At 49.5% G+C, this 25,409-nt stretch overlaps 1 protein-coding gene across 1 annotated transcript; it reads left to right on the forward strand.

Moving 5' to 3' along the window:
- The first annotated feature begins 1,379 nt into the window (after positions 1 to 1,379).
- On the forward strand, positions 1,380 to 21,840 carry PM20D1 (peptidase M20 domain containing 1). Its single transcript, XM_053667984.1, is given in 14 exon segments — positions 1,380 to 1,568; positions 4,682 to 4,768; positions 6,151 to 6,383; positions 6,824 to 6,910; positions 8,233 to 8,366; positions 8,662 to 8,781; positions 9,588 to 9,663; positions 10,024 to 10,083; positions 10,304 to 10,396; positions 12,237 to 12,248; positions 12,250 to 12,309; positions 17,564 to 17,732; positions 20,159 to 20,258; positions 21,437 to 21,840. Coding segments are annotated over 14 exon segments (1,521 nt in total). The 5' UTR covers positions 1,380 to 1,402; the 3' UTR covers positions 21,561 to 21,840.
- The last annotated feature ends 3,569 nt before the right edge of the window (positions 21,841 to 25,409 follow it).

A 25,409-nucleotide genomic window follows, 5' to 3' on the forward strand; every position in this document is an offset into this window, starting at 1 on the left:
TCTCCAAACTCAGAAACTGAATTTATAATTTGCTCAAACTATTAACCTTTGTTTTTCTTTTGCTTCCACAGAAATGCCTTTCATTAAATTACCTGATTGCTCACAACATATAGACGCCTAATTTAAAAGGAAGCTCATCTGCAAAACCAACTCCTGAAATAAAACATCCTTATGTTCATCCTGTCCTCAGTTATCATGTTGGTTACATTATGTTGTGCCAATGTAGACAACTTTTAAAACAGTGAAACCCACTTGATTTATTTAATTGGTTAAATATTGACTCCTGGTAACCTCTGGACTGGGAAAGTTTTCAATCCTTGCCTATTATGCTCCCTATGGCCATCATATTAACATTTCTAACACGTTATATACTCTTAAGGGTTTTTAAGTGCCTGTCAGCAGCCACTCACATGCCAAATGGTGCCCATCAGGATCGAACAACTCAATGAAACAAACAACAACCACATAAATGATGAAAATAGTGACTGCGTGGCCCTCTGACCTGATGACTCAACTAGTGGAAACAGCGAAAGTGTGATCCTCGACCTGGCTACGACGTCATCAGGGTGACCAGGAAAACAGAACTGCTCTGTGGGTTGGTCACACTCTCAGCCTGCGGGCAATGACGAAAAGGGGTGAATTGTCAAAATCAAAACCACGTGGAAACCAGCCGTGAGGTTTCCCCCCAGCAGATGAAACCAGTTTAATCACACAAGCTTAATGAAGCATAATTTGCAAGACTAACTTGTTGTCGGTCATTTCTTGCTTATGCCTCTGAAAATCATAAGCAAAATCTAAACTGTTTCCCAAGGGTAATATGAGGTAATCACTGAAAATTCTAACATTGTAACCAATCACTGTGAAGAATAGTCACTGCTTTTCTCACTGTATAATTCCGTGTTTTTGGTTTAAATGCTCCAGGTTTAAAAACACTCTTTTTAGTGTGTGCACAATAAGTTTTTACTCATTATTACTACTCCAGTGATTGGTTTTACTTTGGCTGTTTATGAACATTTGACAAGCTTCATTCACTTTATTTTGCTTTCCCTCCACCCCCTTTAATTTGATTTAGTGTCATATAGCAACAGATTTATCAGTATCTCAAAGCAGAACATCAACCCTACAGGCACGACCTGTCACATGCCTGGAGCCCGACCTACATCACCTCGCTCTACAGGGCCTGCTGAGAGTTAAGAAACCACAACCCCCACAACACCTTGAGGGCCTGGGGCGGTGCCACCTCATTGATTAGTCGGCCCGAAGAGCTAGACCAGCGATGATTGGCCAGGTCGGTGAAGCTGAGGCCATTGCTGTAATTGGACCAGTGACTGGGCGGGACCGCGGGCTGGGCGTTTGGGTTCAAACTCCAGCTGCAAAGCACCTGGGGGAACTTGGGGGCAGTATGGCTCGGCAATACTTTTGCATGGCCCTGGCTGTCCTGCTGCTGCTAGGTGTCGCCTCTGTGTCCACATCCAAGGGTCTGAAGGGCAAGGAGCATCAGAGGGCCTCGCAGATTCCTTCTCAGTTCAGCCAAGAGGAACGCGTGACGATGAAGGAAACGCTGAAAGGTGAGCTTGGGTCCCCTTAGCCCACTTTTGGTCAAATATCAGCCCCTCTCTCCTCCGGCCAGCCCAGTACTGCCCTCTCCCCTTGCAGAGCGTCCACTACTCTAACTGGAGCTCCACTGCACACCGCAACCTAGCCCAGCGCTAACCTCCATCCACCCCCGCCCCCGCCCGGCACCTGGAGCCCGAAATTAGGGACGTCACTTCTTCCCCACACCTGACCTCTGGGGACTCGGTGTTGCCTGCCTAGGCTGAAAGCTCCAGCTTTGCTGCAGGGCAGTCACCTGCCCTGGCCCCTGCTTGCTGTTTGTATTTTATTTTATTTTATTTTTAATTTAGTTATTTTTCAAGTACATTTTTTGTCTATTTCTCCCATCCCAACCGCCCCCTGCCCTGTGCTCCCCACCTCCCTCCCATTTCCTCCCCCCCAGTCATCGTCCCTGTGTCCTTCATACTTGTTCCTCCAAATCCCTCCCCTTTTCCCCCTTAAATTCCCTTCCCTCTCCCCTCTGGTCACTGCCCCCCTTCTTCTCCATTTCAGTGTCTTTGTTTTTATTCTGCTTGCTTGTTTGTTTTGTTGTTTAGCTTCCTGTTAAAGGTGAGATCATATGGTATTTGTCTTTCAACACCTGGCCTGTTTCACTCAGCATAATGCTTTCCAGTTCCATCCATGTTGTTGCAAAGGGTAGTAGCTCTTCTTTCTCTCTGCTGCATAGAATTCCATTGTGTATATGTACCACAATTTTTTGATCCATTCATTTACTGATGTACTTTAGATTTTATTTATTTATTTTTAGAGAGAGGGGAAGTGAGGGAGAAAGAGCGGGAGAGAAACATCCGTATGTGGTTGCCTCTGGCGTGCCCTCAACCTGGAACCTGGCCTGCAACCCAGACATGTGCTGGGATCGAACCAGCGACACCTTAGGGTGCAGGCCGACGCTCAAAACGCTGAGCCACACCAGCCAGGGCTATTTGTACTTTTAACCTTTGAAAGTTTAAGTGTATATTAAATTTCTTGAGTTATTTTAAGACTAATTTATCTTAATCTTATCATCTACAGAGGCAGGAAACTGAGGTTTAGGTCAGTTCAATGGTCTTCTCCAGGACCCACAGCAAGGAGCAGGCCCTGGGCGGTGAGCAGACCTCCCTCGCCTGCAGGGCCCGCTGAACACTAGCCGGCTCCAGGGAGGAGGTGTGACGGGCACGGGGCATGTTCCTAATTTCTTCTCCTAATTAAAGGACAGCTCTCTCCTAGACCTCAAACCAAGGCTTAAAGTCATTTACATTCTGAATCTGCATTTTTCAGGAGGAAAAAAAAAAAACGCAAGAATTTCTGTTGAGTGCCAGATCCTGTGGGATAATGCCTTTTTCACCACTGGGCTTAACTCCAAGTAGTGGATTACAAGAAACTGCCTACATCAACATGTGCAGGCAGATGCAGAAGCCAAAAGTTAACTCCTGCGATTGAATATAAAGCAGGAGGGCCGGAACGATAGGCCTGGGAGGCAAAGCAGCGCGTTTTCAAAGCACAGTGTAAAGAGTCCTCGGGAAGGCATCGGGCAGCTGCGTACCAGAGTCCCCGCACAGAAGAAAGCAAAGGCTATGTAAGAACCTAAAGTAGGAACCTGAGAGCAGCGTAGCTTAGAACTGGAGACAAAATGCCAATCAGGTCTCGGATCCGCCTCTCCTGTAGGCAGCTTATTTAATCTTTTTGAACCTCGGTTTCCCCATCTACTTAGTGGGCTGTGATATAGGGCTGATCCTGAGAAAAGCGGAATACAGAATTCAGCTCGTCCTTCCGAGGCCTTTCCTTGACTTCCAGCTGCTCCAGGAGCATTTTTTCCCCACTGTGCTTTGAGATAGTTTTCTAATCAAATAATCTCACAATTCACTGTGTTTCCCCTCCCAGTGGTGTTCAAATTTGATAAGAGAACTTTTTAAAAGATTATAAAGCCTTTCATGGTGCAAAGGGATGAGCATATTGGCAATTCAGGAACTGAGGCATCTGGGTTGGGCAGATGAGATTATTAGGATTGAAGAGCTTGTCTGGGAGCTTCTACATCCACCCCTCCCAGCTGTCAAAAGCTGGCCCTCCCTGGGAGACCCGGAGACCCGGCAAGCCCGTCCAGGCAGGAGCGGCCCTGCACACAAAGCACTCAGAGCCTCATCCATGAAGGGACCCCCGGACTGTGGGCTCCTGATTCGCCAAAGGGGTGATGGTTTCAGAGGCAGAGTGAGGCCTTAGGAAGCAGTTAATAGCAGCTTCCCACCCAGGGCAGGGTTCAAAATCTACTTTCCTCCACCTCTCCGCCACCCCCCCCACCCCCGTGTTGAATTATATTTTCCTCAAAAATGCTTATCAGCCTCAACAAACCCAGCAGGCCCGCATTTAAATTTCAGGTCTGCTGCTCATTTCTGGACAACCTGGAGCGACTCACCTAACCACTCTAAGCTTGTTTCCTCACCTTCAAATTAGGAAAAACAGCAGTACCTACTTTGAAGGATTGTTTTTCCCTCCACAATAAGATGATGAATGTAAAAGACGTTTTCATACACAGAGTGCTGTGGAGAAACCAATGGCTGTTGTCACCTGTAATCTCCCACTTTTTCCCCCCTCTGCTTTTATTTTCATTTTGTTTTACTGTTGTTCTGCCTTTTCCCCCCACCTCCTCCCCGCAACCAGACATCCCCACCCCCGCTCTTTATCCCATCCCCCACCTTGGATTTGTCCACGTGTCCTTTATAGTTGTTCCCGAAGCCCTTCCCCCCATTATCCCCTCCCATCTCCCCACTGGTTACTGTCCATTTGTTCTTAATTTCAATGGCTCTGATTATGTTTTGTTTGCTTGTTTGTTTGGTTGATTAGGTTCCACTTAAAGGTGAGATCATATGGTATTTGTCTTTCACCACTTAGCATAATGCTCTCCAGTTCCATCCTTGATAGCCCATTTCTTGTTACAGGAAAAACTCAGTTCTTCTTGCTGATGCAGTAAAGAATTACAGATCAGCAAGTATACTAGCATGCAAGCAGAATTTATCAGTGATGCGTTCTCACGGAAAAAAAGAGTCCTTTACTATCCATCCTACCTAACACTCTGGCTGCCCGTCTCTGACAGGTGCCATCCAGATCCCCACAGTGTCTTTCAAACCCGGGGAGTTCAACAGGACAGCACTGGCTGAGTTTGGAGAATATGTGTATAAAGGTCAGCACAAACTGTAGAAAAGCAGTGCGAGAGTTAGTAATGGGGACACGGTTCTTTAACAAGATGATGGAAAGGTTTATCTTGTGACTGACCAAAGGACAGTCTAATTCCCATGAGTCTCTTTTGAGTTTGTGCATGATAGGGAGGGGTGGAAGGGGGAATCCAGGTGCTAGAGTGAAGGCAGAGGGGAGACTAGAGAGCTGCCCTTTGAAGAACTACTGCATGTAGCTGTTGGGTTGGAGTTTAGCTCTCCCAATCCTTGCTCTTAATACGTGTTAGTCAATAAATCAGAAAGTAGGACTAGGGATTCTTTGTTCCCGTGCAAGTTTCCACAACTGTGCCCACTGCTTCTCCCACCTCCATGCAAACACCGACACACCTGCACACAGAGACTTGAACCATCACATCGGTCCTCTGTCCTCACCCCCACTGCCCATGAGCTGCAGGACGGGTCCAGGTGGGGAGGAGATCTGGAACCACCCACTCTCTATATGAAAAGCTCATGGACAGTTGTAAGGCCACCTTCCTAAATCAAATAAAAAGTAGCCCTTCCAGAGTTGATGGGGTGGGAGCAGCTGGGCAAGAGGCAGCAGCAGCCCGCCGTCTAACCCTCTGGGACAGGTGGACCTGCGATTAACCCCCTGCAGCCAGGCAGAGGCCGACTGGAAGTCTTCACTAAATAGGAGGGGAGTAAACACACAAATGTGCAGTGACAGTAAACTACACAAGCTGGCTGACAGCGTTTTCTACTAGGGGTTTTTGTTTTCAGGGATCCACACTGGTATTTGTGGGTTCCTCCAACAAATCTTGGTGGGAGAGCAAAGCTCTTTCCCCCATGCATCTCAGGCCACCTTTTGTAAGGCTTATCTGTAGCCCGAATACTGACGCCAGGAACAGTCACGCCCAGGCACAGAAGTGTGTCCTTGTGCTGAGCAGAACAATCTCCTACGTGTATATAACACAAACAGTCGGAGTATTGTTTGGTTGGTTTTTTTTTAAAGAAATATCTCTGATTTTTATATATGAAAGGGTCATGTTTGGTTCCAAGTAATTTGGATACTGGGATCTACTGTACTCAGAATTGGACACATCCCTAGTTTGCACATCACTGTGATGTGCTAGTGACAACATGTCACGGATACCGGGCCTCGCCAGTCGGTGAGCCACTGGCTGTCACAGCAGTGGGGTCGTTACATTGCAGCAGCCCATTACAGTACAGGCAAGACACGCTCGGAGACTGCAGCCAAATCCCAAATCAGACTGACTTTGTCCCAGAAGGCTTCTTAAAGAAGGCTACCTTTTTTTTTTTTTAAGAGCAGGGCCACCAAATGGTGGGAAAACCAAAGGGAACTTTCTCTCCCTTTTCATCCCTTCGCCTCTAGCCTTTCCTACAGTGTTCAGAACCAGCTTTATCCAGCATGAAGTCGTGGGAGAGTACAGCCACCTGTTCACTGTCCAAGGCTCGGACCCACGCCTGCAGCCCTACATGCTGCTGTCTCACATCGACGTGGTGCCTGCCCCTGACCAAGGCTGGGAGGTGCCCCCGTTCTCTGGGTTGGAGCGTGACGGCTTCATCTATGGCCGAGGCACACTGGACAACAAGAATGCTGTGATGGTCTGAAATGCTCCGTCTCTCTGCCTCGGGGCCCTAAAGATCAACCCAGGATTGAGGGTGCTCGGCTGACCCCTGGGAGGCGGGAAGTTATTATGGTAGAAAGAACCTGGGCCCCAGGAGACCTGGGTTCCAACCATCAGTTTGTCACTTGCCTTCTGAGCCTTGATTTCTCAACAATGAAATAGGGTTCAGAGTAGATGACCCCCGGGGACCCTTTCAGCTCCGACATTGACAAATGTATACTCTCGTCCAGGTGGTAGAGGTTTTCCTTCCCTGCATGCCGCCCACGGGACAATTTGAACTTGTTACTTCTAAAGAGAGCCCACCCGATGCTGGTCCTAGTCGAGCCAGCCCTGCTGCAGCTGCTGAAGGTCCCCACCCCCACCCCCACTCCCACTCACACAGTACCCGGTTTTCTCTCCTGTTGTGTTTGTGCCCAGGCCATCCTGCAGGCGCTGGAGCTCCTGCTGATCAGGAATTACATCCCCCGGAGATCTTTCTACATTGCTCTGGGCCATGACGAGGAGGCAGAGCCTCTTCATCCTGCACCTACCTCGGGGACCCCTGTTGACCAGGGGCAGTGGAGGGGGACATGGTCTTCACCCAGTCCAGTTTGCTCCCCGGCTGTAGGGTCTTCCGGATATGGTGTGGTGGTTTGCCAACGTCTTTGTGTATCTGTGTGCCACAACTATCTAAGGCCCTTGACCAAAATGCAGATTCCCGGGCCCTGTGTCATAGATCTGAATTTTTAAAAAGATTTTATTTATTTTCTTTTAGAGGGGGGGAAGGGAGGGAAAAGAGAGGGAGGAAAATACTGATGTGCAAGAGATACATTGATAGGTTGCCTCTCACACACTCCCAACCAGGACCTGGCACCACAGCCCAGACGTGTGCCCTGACTGGGAATCCAACCGATGGCCTTTTGGTTCCCCAGGCCATCACTCAACCCACTGAGCCACACCATCCAGGTCTGAATTTGTTTGTAAAAGACTGTTTTTTAGAGCAGTTTTGTGTTCACAGCAAAGCTGAGAAGATACGGAGATTTCCCATACATTCCCTGCCCCTCACGTGCACAGCCCGCCCCCCGTTATCACATCACCATTCCCCACCAGGGTGGTACATTTGTTACAATTGCTGGGCCTACACAGACACATAATAATCACCCGAAGCTCATGGTTTACCTTAGGGTTCACTCTCACTGTTGTACATGCCACAGGTTTGATGAATGCGTGACAACATGTAGCCGTTGTTATGGTATCAGACAGAATTTTTACTGCCCTTACAATCCTCCGTGCCTGTCTATCCATCCCTCTCTCCCTCCTCCAGCCCCTGGCAACCACTGATCTTTTTACTGTCTCCATGGTTTTGCCTTTTCCAGAATGTCAATAGTTGGAATCAGTTTATAGCCTTTTCAGGCTGGCTCTTTCACTTAATGATATTCATAAATCTGAATTTTTAACTGATTTCTTGGTAATATCTAAGGTAGGCAGGCGGTCTGTCAACTAAACCTTGAGAAACATTGGTGCGATGGAAAGAGAACTAGCAGGGAGATCAATGAACATGTTTCATCTCCAGTGACGCTGCTTGCTTTGATCTTTAGCAAGTTACTTTATTCCCTGGGTCTCAGTTTCTTTATTTGTGAAATGAGGGGTGTTTGGCCCTTCCAGCTCCGACCTCCCAGGAATCTCTGAAGCAGTGTTGTCCAGAGCCCTTCCCCCTCCCCTTTCCTCCAAGGAAGGAGCCTGGGCGGGGAGGCACTGGAGGCCCTGGCTGAGTCGGGCGGGTCTCCATGAGCTGCCTCTGGAGGTCTCGCTGAGAAAGGCTGTGGCTCTGGGTTCAATGTCTGTAGGTGTCAGGGGCAGGTGGGGCCCAAAAGATCTCAGCCTTGCTCCAGGCAAGGGGTGTCCAGCTTGCCTTCATCGTGGATGAGGGAGGCTTCATCGTGGATCATATTGTTCCCAGCCTCTCAAAGCCCATTGCCATGTGAGTAAAGTACCAGACCCCAACCTCGGAGGGCATTCTCACCCATCTGAGATGTCTCCAGCCTGGTACCTATAAGCCATGCTGAAGCAACTCTGTATTCTACTCCTCTTTGCTTTAGTTCCCCTGAGCTTCAACCCATTCTGGGCTCCCCCTTTCCCTGCTCTTCTTAAAGTATGGATTTCTATAGGTAACAGGAAGCCAACCTCCCAGCCCCCTGACCACTGTGCAGATCAGCCTATGGGCTAATTCAGGGCGAGAGGAAAATAGAAGAGCCTTCTCTGATCCTCCCCCACAGGGTTTCAGTCTCAGAGAAGGGTGTACTTAACCTCATGCTGCAAGTAAACATGACTACAGGCCACTCCGCTATTCCTTCAGAGGAGACAAGCATTGGCATCCTTGCAGCTGCTGTCAATCGGTGAGCAGCCCCTGGCCCTGCACCCTGGCACATTCCTGATGGAAGACCTGGCACTTTCCCACTCTGCGTTTGAGGAGGCTAAGCTCTCTGCCCTGACTGGGCTGAGAAGTCATGGGCGGGGCAGGGGAGTGGGAAGGTAAGGCTGCAGGGAGGACAGAGCTGCCAGTACCCAGGCAAGAGTTAGAGGTCAGAAGGGAATCCACCTACAAGGCACACAAAGGCCAGCAACTGAAAGCCAGCTCAAGTAACTGGAACGGTCTGAGGTCCAGAACAGGAGTCAGAAACACAGGCTGGCAATGACACGCACTGTTGAGTTCTCCACCTGCCCGTCAGTGCGAGGACAAAGGCTGATGGCTGTGGGTGAGGACAGCGGGTCCTGTACCAGCAGAGCCTGCCTCTGCTTTTTGGGTTTGCTTTTTGGTTTTGTTTTTCTGGCAAAGTGGGAAGAACTGTATTATGGACTTAAATATTCTGGGGCTTTGTGCACAGCAGTGGGCATACAGTGGTGGGGAAAACAGACAGTGCCGTTCCTCAAGTAACTCAGCGGGGGAGACTGACAATTCGGCCACAGAGTGGCGAGTGACTTGGGAGCAAGTGGGTGCCCGGACTTGGACGGGCAGGCAGACACAGCTCCTGCTGCTGGAGAAGAGGCGGTCTGGCTTGTGCTTTGAGATTTTTGCATAGTTCACTGGTGGAAGTGAATAGGAGACCTCCTGGCCACGCCTGCCAAAACATCCTGCCTCCCTCCTTCAAACTGTTGTTCTTTGACTGGGGTTGGGTAAATCTTGAGAACTCTTCTCTTCCAGACTGGAGCAGACCCCTATGCCGAACATGTTTGGAAGTGGGCCGTTGACAATGACACTGCAGCAACTGGCTAACAAGGTGTGGGAAGAAGTCTCACGGGCTGCTGGTCAGCTGCAGGAGACGAAGAAAGGGTGCAGGGGAGTAGCCTTAGAGCAGCAAGAGGGCCTACCGCTTACCAGTGCTCTGCCCGTCTCACTAGTTCTCAGCCCCTGGCTGAGCCAAGACGCAGGGTCTTCCTTGTTCCCTGGTGTTCTTGGTACTGATCTGAGCCCCTAAAACCCAACACCCCCCGGCACCCTTTGGGAGCTGGTTCCCACTCATCCCTGAGGCTACTACCAAAGGCAGATCTAGAGTAGGAAGAGGCCCAGGCTGCAGGTACAGTTACCCCGTTGTTATGCTGGCCCCTCTGAAACCCTGCTAACCTGTTTTTCCTTTCAGTTTCCCTTCCCCATCAACATAGTCATGAACAACCTCTGGTTATTTGGGCTTTGTAAGCAGGTGATGTTTTATCTTTCCTTCCCTTGCATTCCCCCACCCACCACCCAATCCCCTCTCCTTGGCACAACTGGACCTGACTAACAATTGTCCTTTGGCCACCAGACACTGCATATAATCCATATATAGGACATCCTCCTAGTCTTACAGATCTCCAAGGCTCGGAAAAGTGGGTGGCCCTCCGACCCATTTCTTCTCCTCATTTGACAACATCTGACCTTAGTCCTTCCGCTGTAGGTCACTGGAGAGGAGCCCTTTGACCAATGCACTGGTCAGAACCACCACAGCAGTCACTGTGTTCCACTCCGGGATCAAGGTAACACCCTCTGGTTCCTCCCATACACCTCTTCCCCACTGTCCACCCAGCCCTCCATTCCTTGGCCTTACTTCCTGGGTCCTCCCTCCTCCTCTGGTTACACCAGGAATGGTCAGCAGGCCCAGTGTGGACTGCCTGCATCATCAGTTTGGTGAGCCTCAAGGGCCAGCGTGCAAGCTGAGATCCACAAACTCTCTGAAACTGCTGGTCGGATTTTGTGTGTTAGAATTTTAGAGGGTACCCATGCTCTCCTGAAGGTTCTCTGGGTTGTAGAAGACACACCATGACATTAGTGTGAAGAGGGCTTACTTGGGAATTCATTCTTGGGACCTGTTATGATACCCGTGGTCTGTAATTATTACATCCAGGTAATGATTAGTCGTGTAGACTAAAGGTTTCTAACCTATCTACTATCAAAGATCTTTATTATTCTTCCTCATATTTTGAAAGGTATACCCCCTAACAAATTTAATGAGTGATTAGTATATTTTCCCCTAGTGTTACATTGAGTTGAACGGAGAAACTCGCCTGCCATTTATAAAAGCTGTCACGCTTGTGATGTGCAGAGCACTCAAAATGCATCCGTTCCCCAAATACACCAGACACTGTGTGGCAAACAAATTCTCTATGAGCTTCACTTTCCTAGAAATAAGTTTCAGGTGAATAATACTTTGATAAATTTTTATTCTAAGAACTACTTTTCAGCAAATTAGCCTACTTCCGGTTATGCTAATTAGCATGGGTGTAGGCCTTTTCGAAGCTACTAAAGGAGTTAGATCATTCCTATTATCGTAAGCACCACCACCACCTTCAGGTACATCCTTCACCCAGAACACAGTGTGGCCCTGTGAAGCACTGGTGATCTGGAGTCCAGGTTGAGGAGAAGCGAATGGGACCTTGGAAATAATTCCTGGCATACCTGACTGGTGTGTCCAGTGCATCGGCCAGACCCGAGCTGCCTACCGCAGCTACCTGGGATATCCACCAAAGTGATAGTACTGTGTCCTTGCATTTCCACAGTGTCTTTATCTGTTCAAAATGCTTTAACACTGTTACTCCATTTGATCTTCCTGACAGCTCTATGACTATTACTGTCCCAGTTGCCAGTTGAGAAGCAGGTACAGAAAGGTTGTACTTACTCAAAATCAGACATCAATCTATAAGAGCCCAGGTTTCCTGTCCCTATCTGGTGCTTTTTGGCACCATACCAGTTCAAAGAAAGATAGGCAGTTGGGGAATCTGTTTGCTGATGGCCTCGAAGGAGGAAAAAAATCTTTCCACAGCTTAATTCTCTTCTCCGATTAGCCCTGGGTTCTTCCTGGTTAGACAAAGAACAGAGTCAAATGTCACAGTTGGATGCGGGAAACCAGCAGTGGCAGCAGCACCACCGTCAGGACCCCCTCAGGGTTCAGACACACCAGGATGGGGCCTACAGAGGCTCTGGGTGCCTGCTCTGGGAAGCACTAACCTTGACCCTTGCGGAAAAAAGTCCTGGGCACTCTGGGAAGAACAGTGCACATAGCAGACTGACAGTGGCACTGCCCAGGGCCAAAACCAAGGGTACCCCAGAGAAAGGAATCTCACCTTGAGCAGTTCTCTGTGGTGCCCTCCAGCCCAAGAAGATAAAGGTCTGCCCTAAAGCAGAGACACTCCTCTAGCTCTGAACACAACCGCAGGCCACGGGCCCAGGGAAGACATGGGACTGACAAAAAATTAAGCCCCAGACTTCAAATCAAATCAGCTCCCTCTCTCCCCCTATTGTTGATATAGTTGGCATTTCCTGGGCAGGGAGCAGGTGCGGGGATTTGGCTCAAGCCAGGGTTTGTGGTTCCCCCTCTAGGAGAATGTCATCCCCCCCGGTGGCCCAGGCCATAGTCAACTTCAGGATTCACCCTGCACAGACAGGCCAGGAGGTATGTGCTGTATTTTCCTGACGACTGATTAGCACCGTAAGTGTGGCCCATGGGACCTGGGTTTAGCTACAGTCCTGGGGCTTGCCCAGTCTCTCATTTGTTCAACCAACATTTTCAGAGGCTCCCCGTGCACCAGGTACTTGGCCAGGGCAGGAGAGCCCTTGTTTCGGGGAGCTCGGAGTCTTATGGTGGGCAATGAGTACTAATGAACGATAGTAATTGCAAGCACAGTGGGCTTGCTGTGCATGTGGCACTGCCCTAAGACATACACACACTCATGCAATCCCCACAACCACCCTGTGAGGTAGGAGTTGTAGCCTCATTTAATGGGGAAGCTAAAGCACAGGTAAGTAACCTGCCCAAGGTTATCCATCTAGCAGCCTAGCTCCAGACTCTGTGCCCTTTGCTTTAAGCTACCACACTTGGAATGAACAAATGGAAATAGGACCAGTCCAAAGAAGGGAACTGACACTACCCCAGGAGAGTCAGGAAGGTCTTTTCCAACCACTGGAAATTTGAGCTGGGATTTAAAGGACCAGTAGGACTTTACTAGAAGTCAGGCATTCAGAGAAAGGCTAAAGTAAAGCTAAAGAGTAGGACAAATTGGGGGACAGTGGCTGGAGATGGCAATGGAGGTGCAGTTTGGAGATCAAGGCCTTGTATGTCAGGCTGATGCATTTGGGCTCTCACCTGTGGACAGAAGGGCACCGTCAGAGAACTTAAGACAGGGCAGTGGTCTGCTCAGATTTGCTTTGAGGGAGGAAATGCTGGTGGCAATGCAGAGGAAGTGCTGGGGTAGGAAGGGACAGTTAGGGAGCCGTGGTGACATCTCGGGCAGTTGGGTATGAAGGTCTCCACGGGTTGTGGTCATAGGATGGAGAAGAAGGTGCCCACAAGAGGTGTGAGAGATGATGAGGGGCAAGAAAAAGGTGGGGTGGCTCCAAGGTTTTTCACCTGGATAGTTAGTCAGGTGCTGATGCCTTTGACCCAGTTTAGGAATTCGAGAAAAGCAAGTTCACAGAAAAATATAGTGGTTCCAAAGGTTGAGAAGTCCATGATATATTAACGGGCAATTATAAATACCTCAGGTCTGGAGAGAGGGCGAACTGGAGATCCAGGCTGGAGTGCTAGAACATAAGTAAAACCCGCAGCATCAGTAAAATCCCACAGGAAGGATGTGTACAGTTACGGGAGAAGGGGGTGGAGACCAGAGCCCCACAACGCTCTGCTACAAACATCAACTTAAAAATGTTAACAAGGAATGTATACTGGCAAACTGTGACAAGTGCTATGATGAAAAGGAACCGGGTGCTGTTAGAGAATATAATGAGGAACCAGACCTTGAGTGGGGACAGGCACAGCTTCCCAAAGGAAGTGAGTGACATTTGAGCTAGAAGCTGAAGGATGAGTAGAAGTCACACACAATGTTCAACACGCACAGGAAAGGCCGGCTTATTCAAACAGCAGGCTGAGTTGAACAGAATTCAAAAGGTAAATCTGATCCTTCATAAAGTGATCAAAAGAGGCAACTGAACCACTATCGGATAAAGAACATGTTCCAGAATTAAGCAGAGTTAGCGGTGGGTGGTCTCTGGCACAGATCATTGAGGGTCAGCCACACTTAGACGTCTGTGGTCCTTTCTCCCTAAGTTCTTCCCCCACAGAAGGTTTTTGTTCTGTCACACAGGGTGGGAGGCCTACCCTCTGCAGGGGGGTGGCAGAGACAGGTAAACAGCCTGCCCAGAGTCACCCTCATTCCAGGGGAGCCAGGACGGGTGTGAGCCCCGGGCTCTGCGGCTTTTCATCAAGCGCCAACCTTTGTACTCTCCCTGGGGGCCCATTGGGCCAGGAAATCACTGAATTCCCCTCACTGAGCTTCTTTCCACCAGTTTTTTTCCAGCCTCATTCCCACCCCATGCCCTTTCCAAGGACTGTTTCCACCAGCTGGGGCTTTCATCTCCCCAGGCTCTGGCACCTTTCCCTCCTCCCCGGTCCCGTGCCACGGCGGCCTTCCTTCCCGGCCCAGCTGATGAAAGCCCTGCAGTCCCCAGGCCCATCCTGCCCACCTGTCCAGTGAGGGATGGAAAGCCTCCATCATCCCGAAAGTGCACAGCTCCCTTTGTCTGCTACTCAGCTCCCTCATGCCCCAGTTCCCTGCATCGAGGACATGCCCTGCGGGTCTAAGGGCTGCGGGCACTAAACCCTGGGCGTGTCCTCTGGGAACACAAACAGCTCCCAGATTCCTCTTCCTCCATCTTTAACTGGTCTCCCATGTTGTGGATGCAGATAAGGGCTCCATGGTCTATGAGGAGCAAAGGTCTTCAGAAATGTGATAGGCCACCATGTGGAAAGGGAGATTTGTTCTGAATGGGCCTCAAGGGATAGAAATAAGGCCATTGGAAGATGCTCCAGGGAGCCCCCACTTAAAGGAGGGTTTTGGAATGTGGAGCCTTGGTTGGTAACGAGCTCCTGAGAGACTAGATGTCCATGCGTCTAGTACAGCAGATTCCTTCCTTCCATTCCCCTCCCCTCCCCACGTGTGCCGAGTGGCTACTGTGGGCTGGGCATTCTTAGAAGCACTTGGGAAAATGATGACAAGATTCCCACTCCAATGGAGCTTATGGTCTAGTGGGGAAGACAGCGACCAGTAAGTAATCAATTGAGCAAAGGGATTTTTTTAAAGAAACAAGTATCACAAAGAAAATTATAAGGTAATGTGTCCCAGAGTGATTTTGGGGTGGGGTGGAGGTGGAGCAGTGAGCAGGTGTAAATACGGGGCCAGCCCCTCCGAGGAGGCATAGACACTGAAGCCCGTGAAGGAGCACAGACCCAGAGAAGAGCATTCCGGTGGCAGGAGCACAGGCCTCTAATTTCCACATGGGTGACATCCTGCTGGGTGTTTATGATGTGCCTAGCACTAGATCATGTCCTGTGAAGTATCGGCAACACCAAATAGGACTGAGATGCTACAGAAAACCGAGTCTCAGTCATTGTATGGAAGGCATTCGTGACTGAGTTGCTCAAAAGTAGAATGAAATGTGATGGTGAGCTTTCTGCCACTGGAAGTGTTCCGGCAGAGGCTGGATGACAACCTGTCAGGGATGTGCTCATGAGACAGAAGCTGGCCTTACAGCAGGATGGAAACTGGACTTACCAATTTGTAAGTGTCTGTTGTCCTTGCTTTCAATAAATTGACGGTGTGTTTGAGAGGAAAATGTATGTACACATAAAGCAGAACAGCATGCCTTTGTGGGAATGTGCTATTAGGACTGTAGGAGTTTAGACAAGTGCAAGATTAATGTGCCCCAGAGTACCTTGGGCATCCCTCCCACCACTGTCAAGCCTCTCCTTCTGGTCCTGTCCCTGTGTTTCTGCTTATCGTCCAGGACAGTCCCTGCATTCTAAACAGGCAAATTCCAGCTAACATTTGTTGAGTCTTTACTGTGTGCCAGGCACTGGCCTAAGGACATTACATATATTCCAGTAGTGGTCACAAGCACTTACCAGGTAGACACTGTTAATATCCACATGTTAACAGATGAGCGAGCTGAAGCACAGAGAGGTTAAGGAGCTTACCCAAGGCGACACAGCCCAAAGTGGCTGTCGGAGGCACAAAGCTTGGTGTCCCCCCCAGTTTCCATGCACACCCCCTCCAAGTTCAGACTGCCTTCTGCCGGTTCTCCATCGGCTTCATATCGTTCCTTCAAAACATTCATGCCATTAAGGAATTCATTTTAAATGACCACCACCCTCTTGCTAGCTCTCCCCTCACCACATCAGCCCGTAGGTTTTTTGGAAGCAATTAAGCATTGTCTTCTTGATGTCAGACAGACTAGCCTCGGACACTCAGCCCAGCAGTGCTAACTGTGTAACCCTGGATAAGCCACTTATTAGGACAACTCCCAGTACTATTTTTATTGGTCTACATCTTTTAAATGTCGTGCATCCAGCATTCCTTATGTGCCTTGAGTGTTCTTCGTACTGGAAGTATAGAATGAGGCAGACCCAGGACTTGCCTTGAGACTGAGCTCTGCAGCCACTCACTGGAAGGGGCTCGATCTGTGCACCCTCTTCAGTTTCAGGGGGCAGGAGTCTTAAGTAATTCAGGTCAGAGGCGCAGCAGGCACAGTCCCAACCCACCTCAAAGGGAACAACTTCAGGAGCCTCCCGGTGCGTCAAGAATAGGTCACAACTATGTACTTTTGTATTAGAGTACTGGGGACATGAGGACTGGAGTGAAAATAAGCTCTGAGTTGACCACTCCCCTCTCAAGCAGGATAATGGTTTGGCTCAAATGGTGGTTTCTGGGCCAGAAGTAGGAACCCCCATTTCCTTTCCAAACTCAGCTCCTAGTATGCTCCCAGGGGACACTGACCTAAAAGGGGTGCTCAAGATAATGCCTGTTTAGGTGACCCCCAACTCCAGGGCACTCTCCTATCTAGGAAGAGACATGTCTAAAGCTGTGAGACATGCTGATCCTGTGAGTTGAAACTTGTGTTGGGGCTTCCCCCGCCTGGCTGGGTGGGTTTGGGGGCCACCGGAAGCCATCCTCCTGGTCCACTCCCACATGGCTCCACGTGACCTGATCTTCAGGGTCTGGTCTACATCCTGCCAGAATTTTTGCTGGATTCAGCTCCAGTCATTTCAGACTGAATTTCTGGAAGCTTCCTCAGGTTCCTTCCTGAGGAAAGGAGGCAAAGAGGGTTTTAAAACCTCAATACCACTTCCCCAACTCCTGGCTTTTTGTCTGTGTTGAGCTCATCTTCCTGGCTCCAGTGCCGCTGGTTACAAACAGGAAGCAGGAGTGCCCAGAGGGGAAAGCCAAGTGGGTGACTTGTTCCTCACCTGTCTGAGACTGTCCCAGGTTGTGGTGAGGTCATCACATCTATCCCCGGCCTCAAGATGGTTGAGATCTGCATTCTGCTGACTCTTCCATAGTCTCACTCAGTCCATGGCTCAGCCCAAGGGAAAGACCCATCATTTCCTGATTGTCCGATTCCCTGCCTGCCTCATAGCTGCGATGCAAGTCTCCCAAGCATGTAATCTAAACTGACTGTGCTGCAGCTTGCTTTCCAGGAAGGCCCAGCTCTACTGTCTGCTACAGCCAATTGGCTGATAATGTGTCCCAGTGCTAAAACGAGTCTGTAACTCCTGGGCTCTGCTGCACTCAGGAGGAATCAGGACTGTTTAAATTCCATAGCACTTGGAGAGCAGATCCATAAGAAACCAAACTCGCTTTGTGTCTTCCCTGGAGGTCCTTGAACTAGCCAAGAACATTGTGGCTGATGACCGGGTCCAGTTCCACGTATTGGATGCATTTGATCCCCTGCCTGTTAGCCCCTCTGATGATCAGGCCTTGGGCTACCAGCTGATCCGTCCGACCGTACAGTCTGTCTTCCCAGAAGTCAACATTGTTGTCCCAGGTAATGACTTCATCAGCTATGCCCGGGGGGGGGGGGGGTTGCAGGGGAAGGAGGAGGGGCTGGAACTGTTTCCTATCCAGTGGCCACCCCCACCTCAGCTGTTGAGCCTAAAAACAGCTGGCTGTTTCCCCTCCTGATGGGACTGGAACCGTATCCCTCCACCCGTTTCCCTGGAGTGGAAGTGAGAAAGCAAACAGGAAAGGAGCAGAAACAATAAATTAGGTCAGGTCAAGCCTGGTTCATGCTTCACCTCGAATGGAGGAGAGGATCGGCCCAGACACCCCCTCCCCTGGAAGAGTCATGGAGGTGGCCGGGTCCCCCCAGTCTGGGTCTGGCCTGTCTAGGATACAGCTCAGCAGTGAACCTCAGGAGCCCAGCAGTACCTCCCGGCCTACACCATTTGTATTTGCCCTTCTCAGCAGCAGCACCTCTGTGCCCTTCTCCGGTCTTCAGCTCACTGTCCAGACCTACGCTGTGTGGACAGTGGTTCTTGAATTTAAGAGATATAGAGGCTCCGCTAGGGAACTTCTTCAAATGCAGATTACCTGCACCTGCATTTCCAAAGAGTTGGGTTAGCCAACTCTGGAGAGGACCTTGGAATCTGCATTTTAAACAGATCCACCAGGGGATTCTGGCACCAGATGATGGCTGACCACACTTGGAGAATCTCTGGTCTGTGGTTTGAGAAATGCTCCAGTGTTCAGAACTGGGTCCAGTTCCTTTTTATCTGGGTGGAATCATGGATTCCCTCAAACGTTGTCTAAGCTTATACTCAGGATCTGCCCCTGTGCTGGGCATGGGTCCTTAAAGAGCTTACTGTGAAATTCTACATCCACAAGCTCAAGCATGAAAAAAGCAGCCTTGTTTTTTAAGTCAACTTAAATCCGACAGTAATCCCCACTCCTCAAAAAATTCAACCTTCCCCTAGCAGGTGTGACTCAGTGGACTGAGCATCGGCCAGCAAACCAAAGGGTTGCTTGTGGTTTGATCACCAGTCAGGGCACATGCCTGGGTTGCAGGCCAGATCTCTGGTTGGTGGCACAAGAGAGTCAACCACACACTGATGTTTCTCTTGCTCTCTTTCTCCCTTCTCTTTTCTCTAAAAATAAATAAAATCTTTAAAAAATAAACTCAACCTCAGACATTAATGAGGCCTCCAAAAACCCCCACCACTCCCCCCTTGAATCAGGCCCTCCGGCTTTTATGTAGCAGCATAGCATTGGAGCCCTTGGCCAGGGGCATTGGTCCATGTGGTTACCTCTGAGACATCCATTGTCCTGGTCACAGGGTCACTTCAGGTTGGAGATTTCCTCCCATTCATTCCCTGGCCTGTGTGGAGAATGAGATCCTTGCCTCTAGATCTCAGATCCCACCTCCCCGAAGACATCAAGCCACCACCCCCTCTGAGGTCTGCCACTTCCTCAGACTTCTGTCACAGAGCAGGGCCTGAGTGAGTCCCTTACTGCCATCTAGGGACCCTGGCCCTCACAGTCCCTTATTCTCCTTTCTTGGCCCTAAAAGGCTTTCTGTCTTATCCTCTCCTTTCTGGGACATCTGCCATAATCCCACTGACAGTTAGGCCTTTACAGAAAAAAACATAGGCCGCTATCAACTGACAGAAATCTCCAAAGCAAGGAGTTGTGAAGGGCCTAGTTACTCTTCTGAAGTCAGGAGTGGAAAAGAGAACAAAAGACGAGTTGCCATCTCATTCACCCCGGCACACTTCAACTGATGCTCCAGCGGGTGTTCCCAAGGCACACTCCTGGTGGGACAAGGCCCAGCCCCAGCTGGGGAGTCGGGCAAGCTGCTCCAGGACAGCAAGGCACAGGAGACTATCCTGGGACTGACTTTCCCAACCTGAGGTTTGATGCTCAGAAGACAGAGGGTGAGAATAACAAAGTTATGTTCCACTAAAAGAAGATTGCATTTTATACCAGTCAAGTTCCCCAGAGAGTGTTTATTTTTGATTTACAATCATACAGAAGAAAGCTGGGGCAATGTAGAAGTGATATTTAGATTTATGGATACTACAGGGGTGGGCAAATACAAGTTTACAGTTGTGAGTACACGAAACAGTTTACTTTTGTATTATTATTTATTCCTGTATTACATATTTTTATACAAATATCTATAAACCTACTTTTGCCCATCCCTGTAGATTTCTAAAGCAGACTGACTATGGGTATGAAATAAAGGCACTAGCCTCCCTGGTCATCGTCGTGGAGAGAGGACACTTAGCTTTGGGTCATTCAAGGGCGATCTTACTAATGCCCTAGAGAGGAGCTTCCATGTTTCTGGCTGAAATGGTGTTTCAGCAAGACTTTGAGAATGGATAGGCTACGTGATAAATAGAGCTGCAGACTCCCACCTCCGACCACGTCCTTGGCTTGGTTGCTCACCAAAGCCTCCTGATCTTTCATTTCTAGGTATTTGTATTGGCATCACAGACAGCCGACACTATTCAAACCTCGCCACTGGCATCTATAGGTTCACCCCCATCTATATGCAGCCTCAGGACCTCCACAGGCGAGTGAGTAGAACAGTTTTGCTATAACTGACCTGTCCCCTTCGCACCCCTCTCCTGAAAGTCCACAGAATGTGGGAAGGCCAGGGTTTGCACTAACTACAGTGGAGACACTGTAGAACCCAACTGGCCAGCTTTCCTCACTGCCAGAGTCTTGCTACTCTTCAGAATGTGTGGTAATAGGCCACCGTTTTTCAGGGATAGAAATTTAAAAAGATGATTGGAGAGAACCTTGTAGAATTAGGGCCCTTGAGTGCTAATCCCCGCTCATCCTGCCCTCGGGAGAGTGTTTACCCTCCGAACCTTGCTTTCTCCCCCAAGAGGGGAGTCTCCAGAGCTCGATGACCAGACAGTGAAAGCAGACACACGTGAGGTCAAAGGTGGGCACCTGCTTTGAATTCTCAGGAGGAAACACACCAGGAACCTAAGGCACACTCGCTGTTTTAGCTGCTGTGTGTGATTACTACCTTGTGGGTTCTCCTGCAAATTTGAAGCCTGGGCCGTGTGAGGGTGACTTCCATTCACCTCCCTGCTCCTTGTCGTAGCCAAACCGAATTTCCCCACAGTAAGTCAGTTGCCTACAGAATGAAAATATTTGAATATGAGCCAAATAGCTTTTATAGTTTTTATTTATTTTTTGGTTTCCTTTTAAAGAAGGGGCAGGTAGTTAACTCCGTATCTCCCTTCATCTTTGAGGCTGCTTGGTTGTACGTTTTGTGTGGTGCAGAGGCAGGCTGTGGGCATGAGGCATGATGGTGAGGTTCCATGGGGAAGTAAGGAACGTACCACAGGCAGCTGCCCCCCCCTAACCTCCTGTGACCCTTGTGATATCGGAGTGGGTGGGAGCCATGCTGGCTTCGAGATAAGTCTAGGTAGGGGCCCCGGCCTAAGAGAAAGACACTTAGATCCTTTCTCTTCAGAGGAGAAGTTGTTGAATGGTTCCAGAGCAGGAGGTGATTTTCAGTTCCCCAGGGGTTCATCATTATTTTCCCCCACTGTTGTTTGCCATGGGCTCAGAAACCTCCCTTCTTACAAATGGCCTCCCCCTCCGTGCCCACTTCGTTCTCCAGACTGTCAAGGCCAGTGGCTTCAGGGTCTATGGGGTGGGGCGTGCTCTCCAATAACACTTGTGCTTCAGCAGTGGGCTCTCTCCTTTCTTCCCCCAAATCTCTTCCCTCAGCTTCCATGGAATTAATGAGAAAATCTCAGTCCAAGGCTATGAGACCCAGGTGAAATTCATCTTTGAGTTTATCCAGAATGCTGATGCAGACCAGAGGCCAGTGCCTCACCTGCACGAATTGTGAGGTCCAGGAATGGCTGGACCAAATGTACCTGACTCTGGGCCAAGACTTGCCCTAGGGAAAAAGCCAATGTTGATGAAACTTTGGGTCGAAACCACATTGTAACCCTAACTGGGTAACTCAGTTGATTAGAACATCATCCAGATACCAGATTGTGGGTTCAATTTCCGCACATAAAAGAATCAACCAAAGAATGTATAAATGAGGGGGACGACAGGTCAATGTTTCTCTCTCCCCTTCCTCTCTCTCAATCAGTCAATAAATAAAAAATAACTTTAAAAAAACGTTGTAATACATCACCACCTGCCTTGCTCACTCTTAAATTTACCCAAGAACTTGGTCAGGGGTCAGCCAGCAGGAATCTAGCTTTGCCCTTGCCCCCACCTCAGCTGACGAGCATTTCCTGCCTTCTTGTCCTGTCTGAGAAGGTATGTGACTTGTCTGTCCAGTGCAGGTTGTATAACAGTGCCACATTCCAGGACTGACTTGCCAAATGCACATTTGAAAATTCTTAATCAGATTTTGCCTGTTGAAAGTACTCAACCGAGGGCACTCTTGCCAGGCTGCCTTGGCCATAGCTTATATATTTCTTCTTGCTGTGACTTTCTTTTCCTTCTCTCCCCTCTCTTCTTGGATTATTTAGCTGGCTCTTTGCCTCTCCTCTCCTGCACCCCTCCCCCTACCCTCCAATTTGTTCTGGAGCAGGACTTAGTCAAATAGTAAGACCACCATAATTACCGCAACAATTAGTGAAAAATAAAGTGCTCTGTGCAGCATCAGCTGGTCACTGAGGGATGAAACTGAGACCGGCGCTTTGGAGGAACCCCAAACCTCCTGGTCCTGGAGAAGAAAGGCCCTCCCTGGGCTTTGCTCCCTCCCCTGCCCTCTCCTGCCACCTGCTGCTGCTGCCCTACCTCAGGAACCACTAATGTGTGGAAACATTTCCCTGCGCATCCTGTGGGCCTAGCTTCTCAGGGAAGGGCACTCATGATCCAGCTTCTCAGAGGGCCCAGGCCCCTGGCATCATGTCTTCGTTCAGATTTCCCAAAAGGGAGTGGAGGGCAGGAGAGGGGGCAGGAGGAGGACGAGTTGCCCTCCCTTAGGGGATGGCAGAGCTCCTGACTTTTTCTGGAACCTAACCCGGAGCATATTTGAATCTGCTCAGTAGCTGCCAGGTAGGGGGCACTGGAAGGTAGCATTTCTTGGCTCAAGGCTGGGGGCTGTGCCGTGTGGATCGCACTGGAGGAGGGGGTGGGTCACAAAGAGAGACACAAAGGAAGCTGGGACTTGAGAGACTCCCTCCATTCCTTACTGGTCCAGGACCTCCCTGGGGTTTGACAGCAGTGGGCTCCTTCTCCCTCCTCACCGTGCCGCCCCCGCCACCCTGCCTCCTCCCGCCCCTAACCCTCACCTCCCTCCTGTGTGTGGATACAGCTGTTCCTTGGAGCCTGAGCTTCATGGAAAGTGTTAAAAACACTGTACTGGGATTATTCGGGCTTTTTTCTACTCCCCCTCAGATTCACATTCCTTCCCGCACCCTCCCTTTTTTGGCCAATTCAGTACTTATTCAGCCTTTGTTAGAGGGTGAGCTAAAGAACAAAACTAATCCTTCACATTTGTACAGAGTTGTACAGAGTGTTTCCATACACTTTATCTCATCGGAGCCCCACAAAAGCTCCAGGGAGAAAATGTTGTTACCCCTTTGTGCGAGAAGCGGTTGGTTCTCAGAGAGGTTACATGTCTAGCTGGGGCTGCACCTCTGACCCATGTCACCTGGCCCCAGTCTCACTGGTACTCTGAGACCCTCAGTTACTGTTGGAGCCTACTTCCCATCAGTGATCTCGTTTAATCCTGACAGCTCTAAGGCATCGCCCCTGCTTCACAGATGAGGCAACAACTGGTACTCAGAGGTTCCGTGTTTCTCCAAGGTCGCGCAGGTGCTATGGGCAGAGCCTGTCTGCTAAGAGTACTGAAGGAAGCTGAGACTCTGAGAAGTCATCTGTCCAAGATCAGACAATTCTTATGAGACAGTCCCAGAATTCAAATGCAGGTCAAAAATCCCCAAGTTCAGTTCTTTTTCAAGTGCACCACACTCTCTGCCCCAAGAACCTGTGGTGTGTGGCTTATTCATTCGGGTCCAAGGTGATCTCAAGGACAAAGGCTGTTCCACTGTTGGATTCAGTTCTTAGCTGTCTGCGTTTGTCTGGCTGACCTCTCCCTATTCACACCTCTCCTTCTGTCTGCCACCCCTTCCTACCACTCCACCCCCGGCTTCTGGGTTGAGCTCTTCTCCCTTCTCTCAGTTCCTGACAGCCAGGTCTCTAATGACCCACGGGTTACCTGGGAAAAGAATGAGCAGGGGACCCCACCCCTGTCTGGTGTCACCACTCCCTTCTAGCATCTAAAAGGATACTCTTCTGAGGTCCTGGAGTCGGAAGGAATGCTCTTGGGAGGAAACCGCTCTAAATCCTGGTTCTGAGCACAGCGCTGCAGCCCTGTAGCCACCAAAGGCTTTTCTGAAGAGACTGGCCGGAAGCGCTGACCTGGCCAGGACAGCACGAGCCCCCAGACTCAGCAGGGTGGGGCAAGGGATCTGGGACTTCCATCTGCCCCGTCCATCCACCACTCCCCAAATCCACCTGCGGTAGCTACAGCCAATAATCACAGATATACCCCACGCCCCCTCCAAGGACTTAGCTCCAGCTTCTTACACTCACTCCCTAAGGTAGGAAGGGAGACAAAATATTCATAAGCAAAGAAAATGAGAAAGGAAAGGAGTAAAGTTTGGCTGGAGTCTTTAGATGCCGAGCCTTGGATTCTGAGTCCTTTACTTTGGTCATTCTGGATCTAGTATTTTTTTTTCCAGAGCAGACAATAGAAAGAGACAAAGTCCCTGCTGAAGAGATGGACACCAAAATAATTTTTTTAAAACAAATCAAATGTTTTTATAAAAATAAAACTATTTACAATTTTACTGTTTGGTGTCCATGTAGTTGTCAAAAAGGGTGAGTCCTCCTTCGTGCGTGTTACATCCAGACCTACAAATATCAAAACATAAGAATAGTACAAATGGTTTAACACTGCAGAGTGGTTCTTGCCCACCACATGCAGCACGGCAGATGCTACACTAATTCTTGAGTCCCCCGAGAACCCCACACCCGGGACTCACAGGAGCAGGAAAGTGGGCGCTCAGCAGCCCTGGGAGGTGTGACGCGCAGGGATCCACCGCAGCCGTGCGATCTGGGGGGAAGGGTTTGACGAGTCTATTTTCCTTCCTCTTAGCTAAGCACTTTGACGACTCATTCCTCCCTGCACCCCAAAGCCATGTCTGTCTCCAAGTTCACACTGACACAACCCACAAAACTTCAGAGAGTTCAGGAGTGATTTTTCTTTTTTCCTGAAAACATAGGGCAAGGTAGGAGAAGTGTTTCTCTGGGGCTTGGACTGTGTTAGTCTTGGAACTGTGTGCTTAGGGTGACGAGCTGCTCTGAGCTGGCACTGAGTGCCGACTCCCCAGCACCGAGTGAGGACAGGAGCACCCCTGGGGTTCTGATAGTGTAGTTCTTTTGTGGGTATACTGTTTGGTGCCTCCTAAAGGATGAAGTTGAGGGCAGGGGATTCTCTTGCCCAAGTAAGAGACAAGGTCTTATTTTATATATTCCATGGTGCCTGGTCCAGGAAGTCAGGAAGGCCACAATGGTGAGGAGGCCATGAATAAGCTGAGACTTCAAGACTGAATAAGAGTGATACTATATAGAGAGAACCCTAAAGAGTCTACCAAAAAAAAAAAAACCATTAGAACTAATAAATGAACTCAGTAAAGTAACAAGTTAGAAAATTAACATTCAGAAA

This window comes from Artibeus jamaicensis, unplaced genomic scaffold (genome assembly GCF_021234435.1).
Source record: "Artibeus jamaicensis isolate MK-2021 breed Jamaican fruit bat unplaced genomic scaffold, CSHL_Jam_final contig_475, whole genome shotgun sequence".
Lineage (NCBI taxonomy): Eukaryota > Metazoa > Chordata > Mammalia > Chiroptera > Phyllostomidae > Artibeus > Artibeus jamaicensis.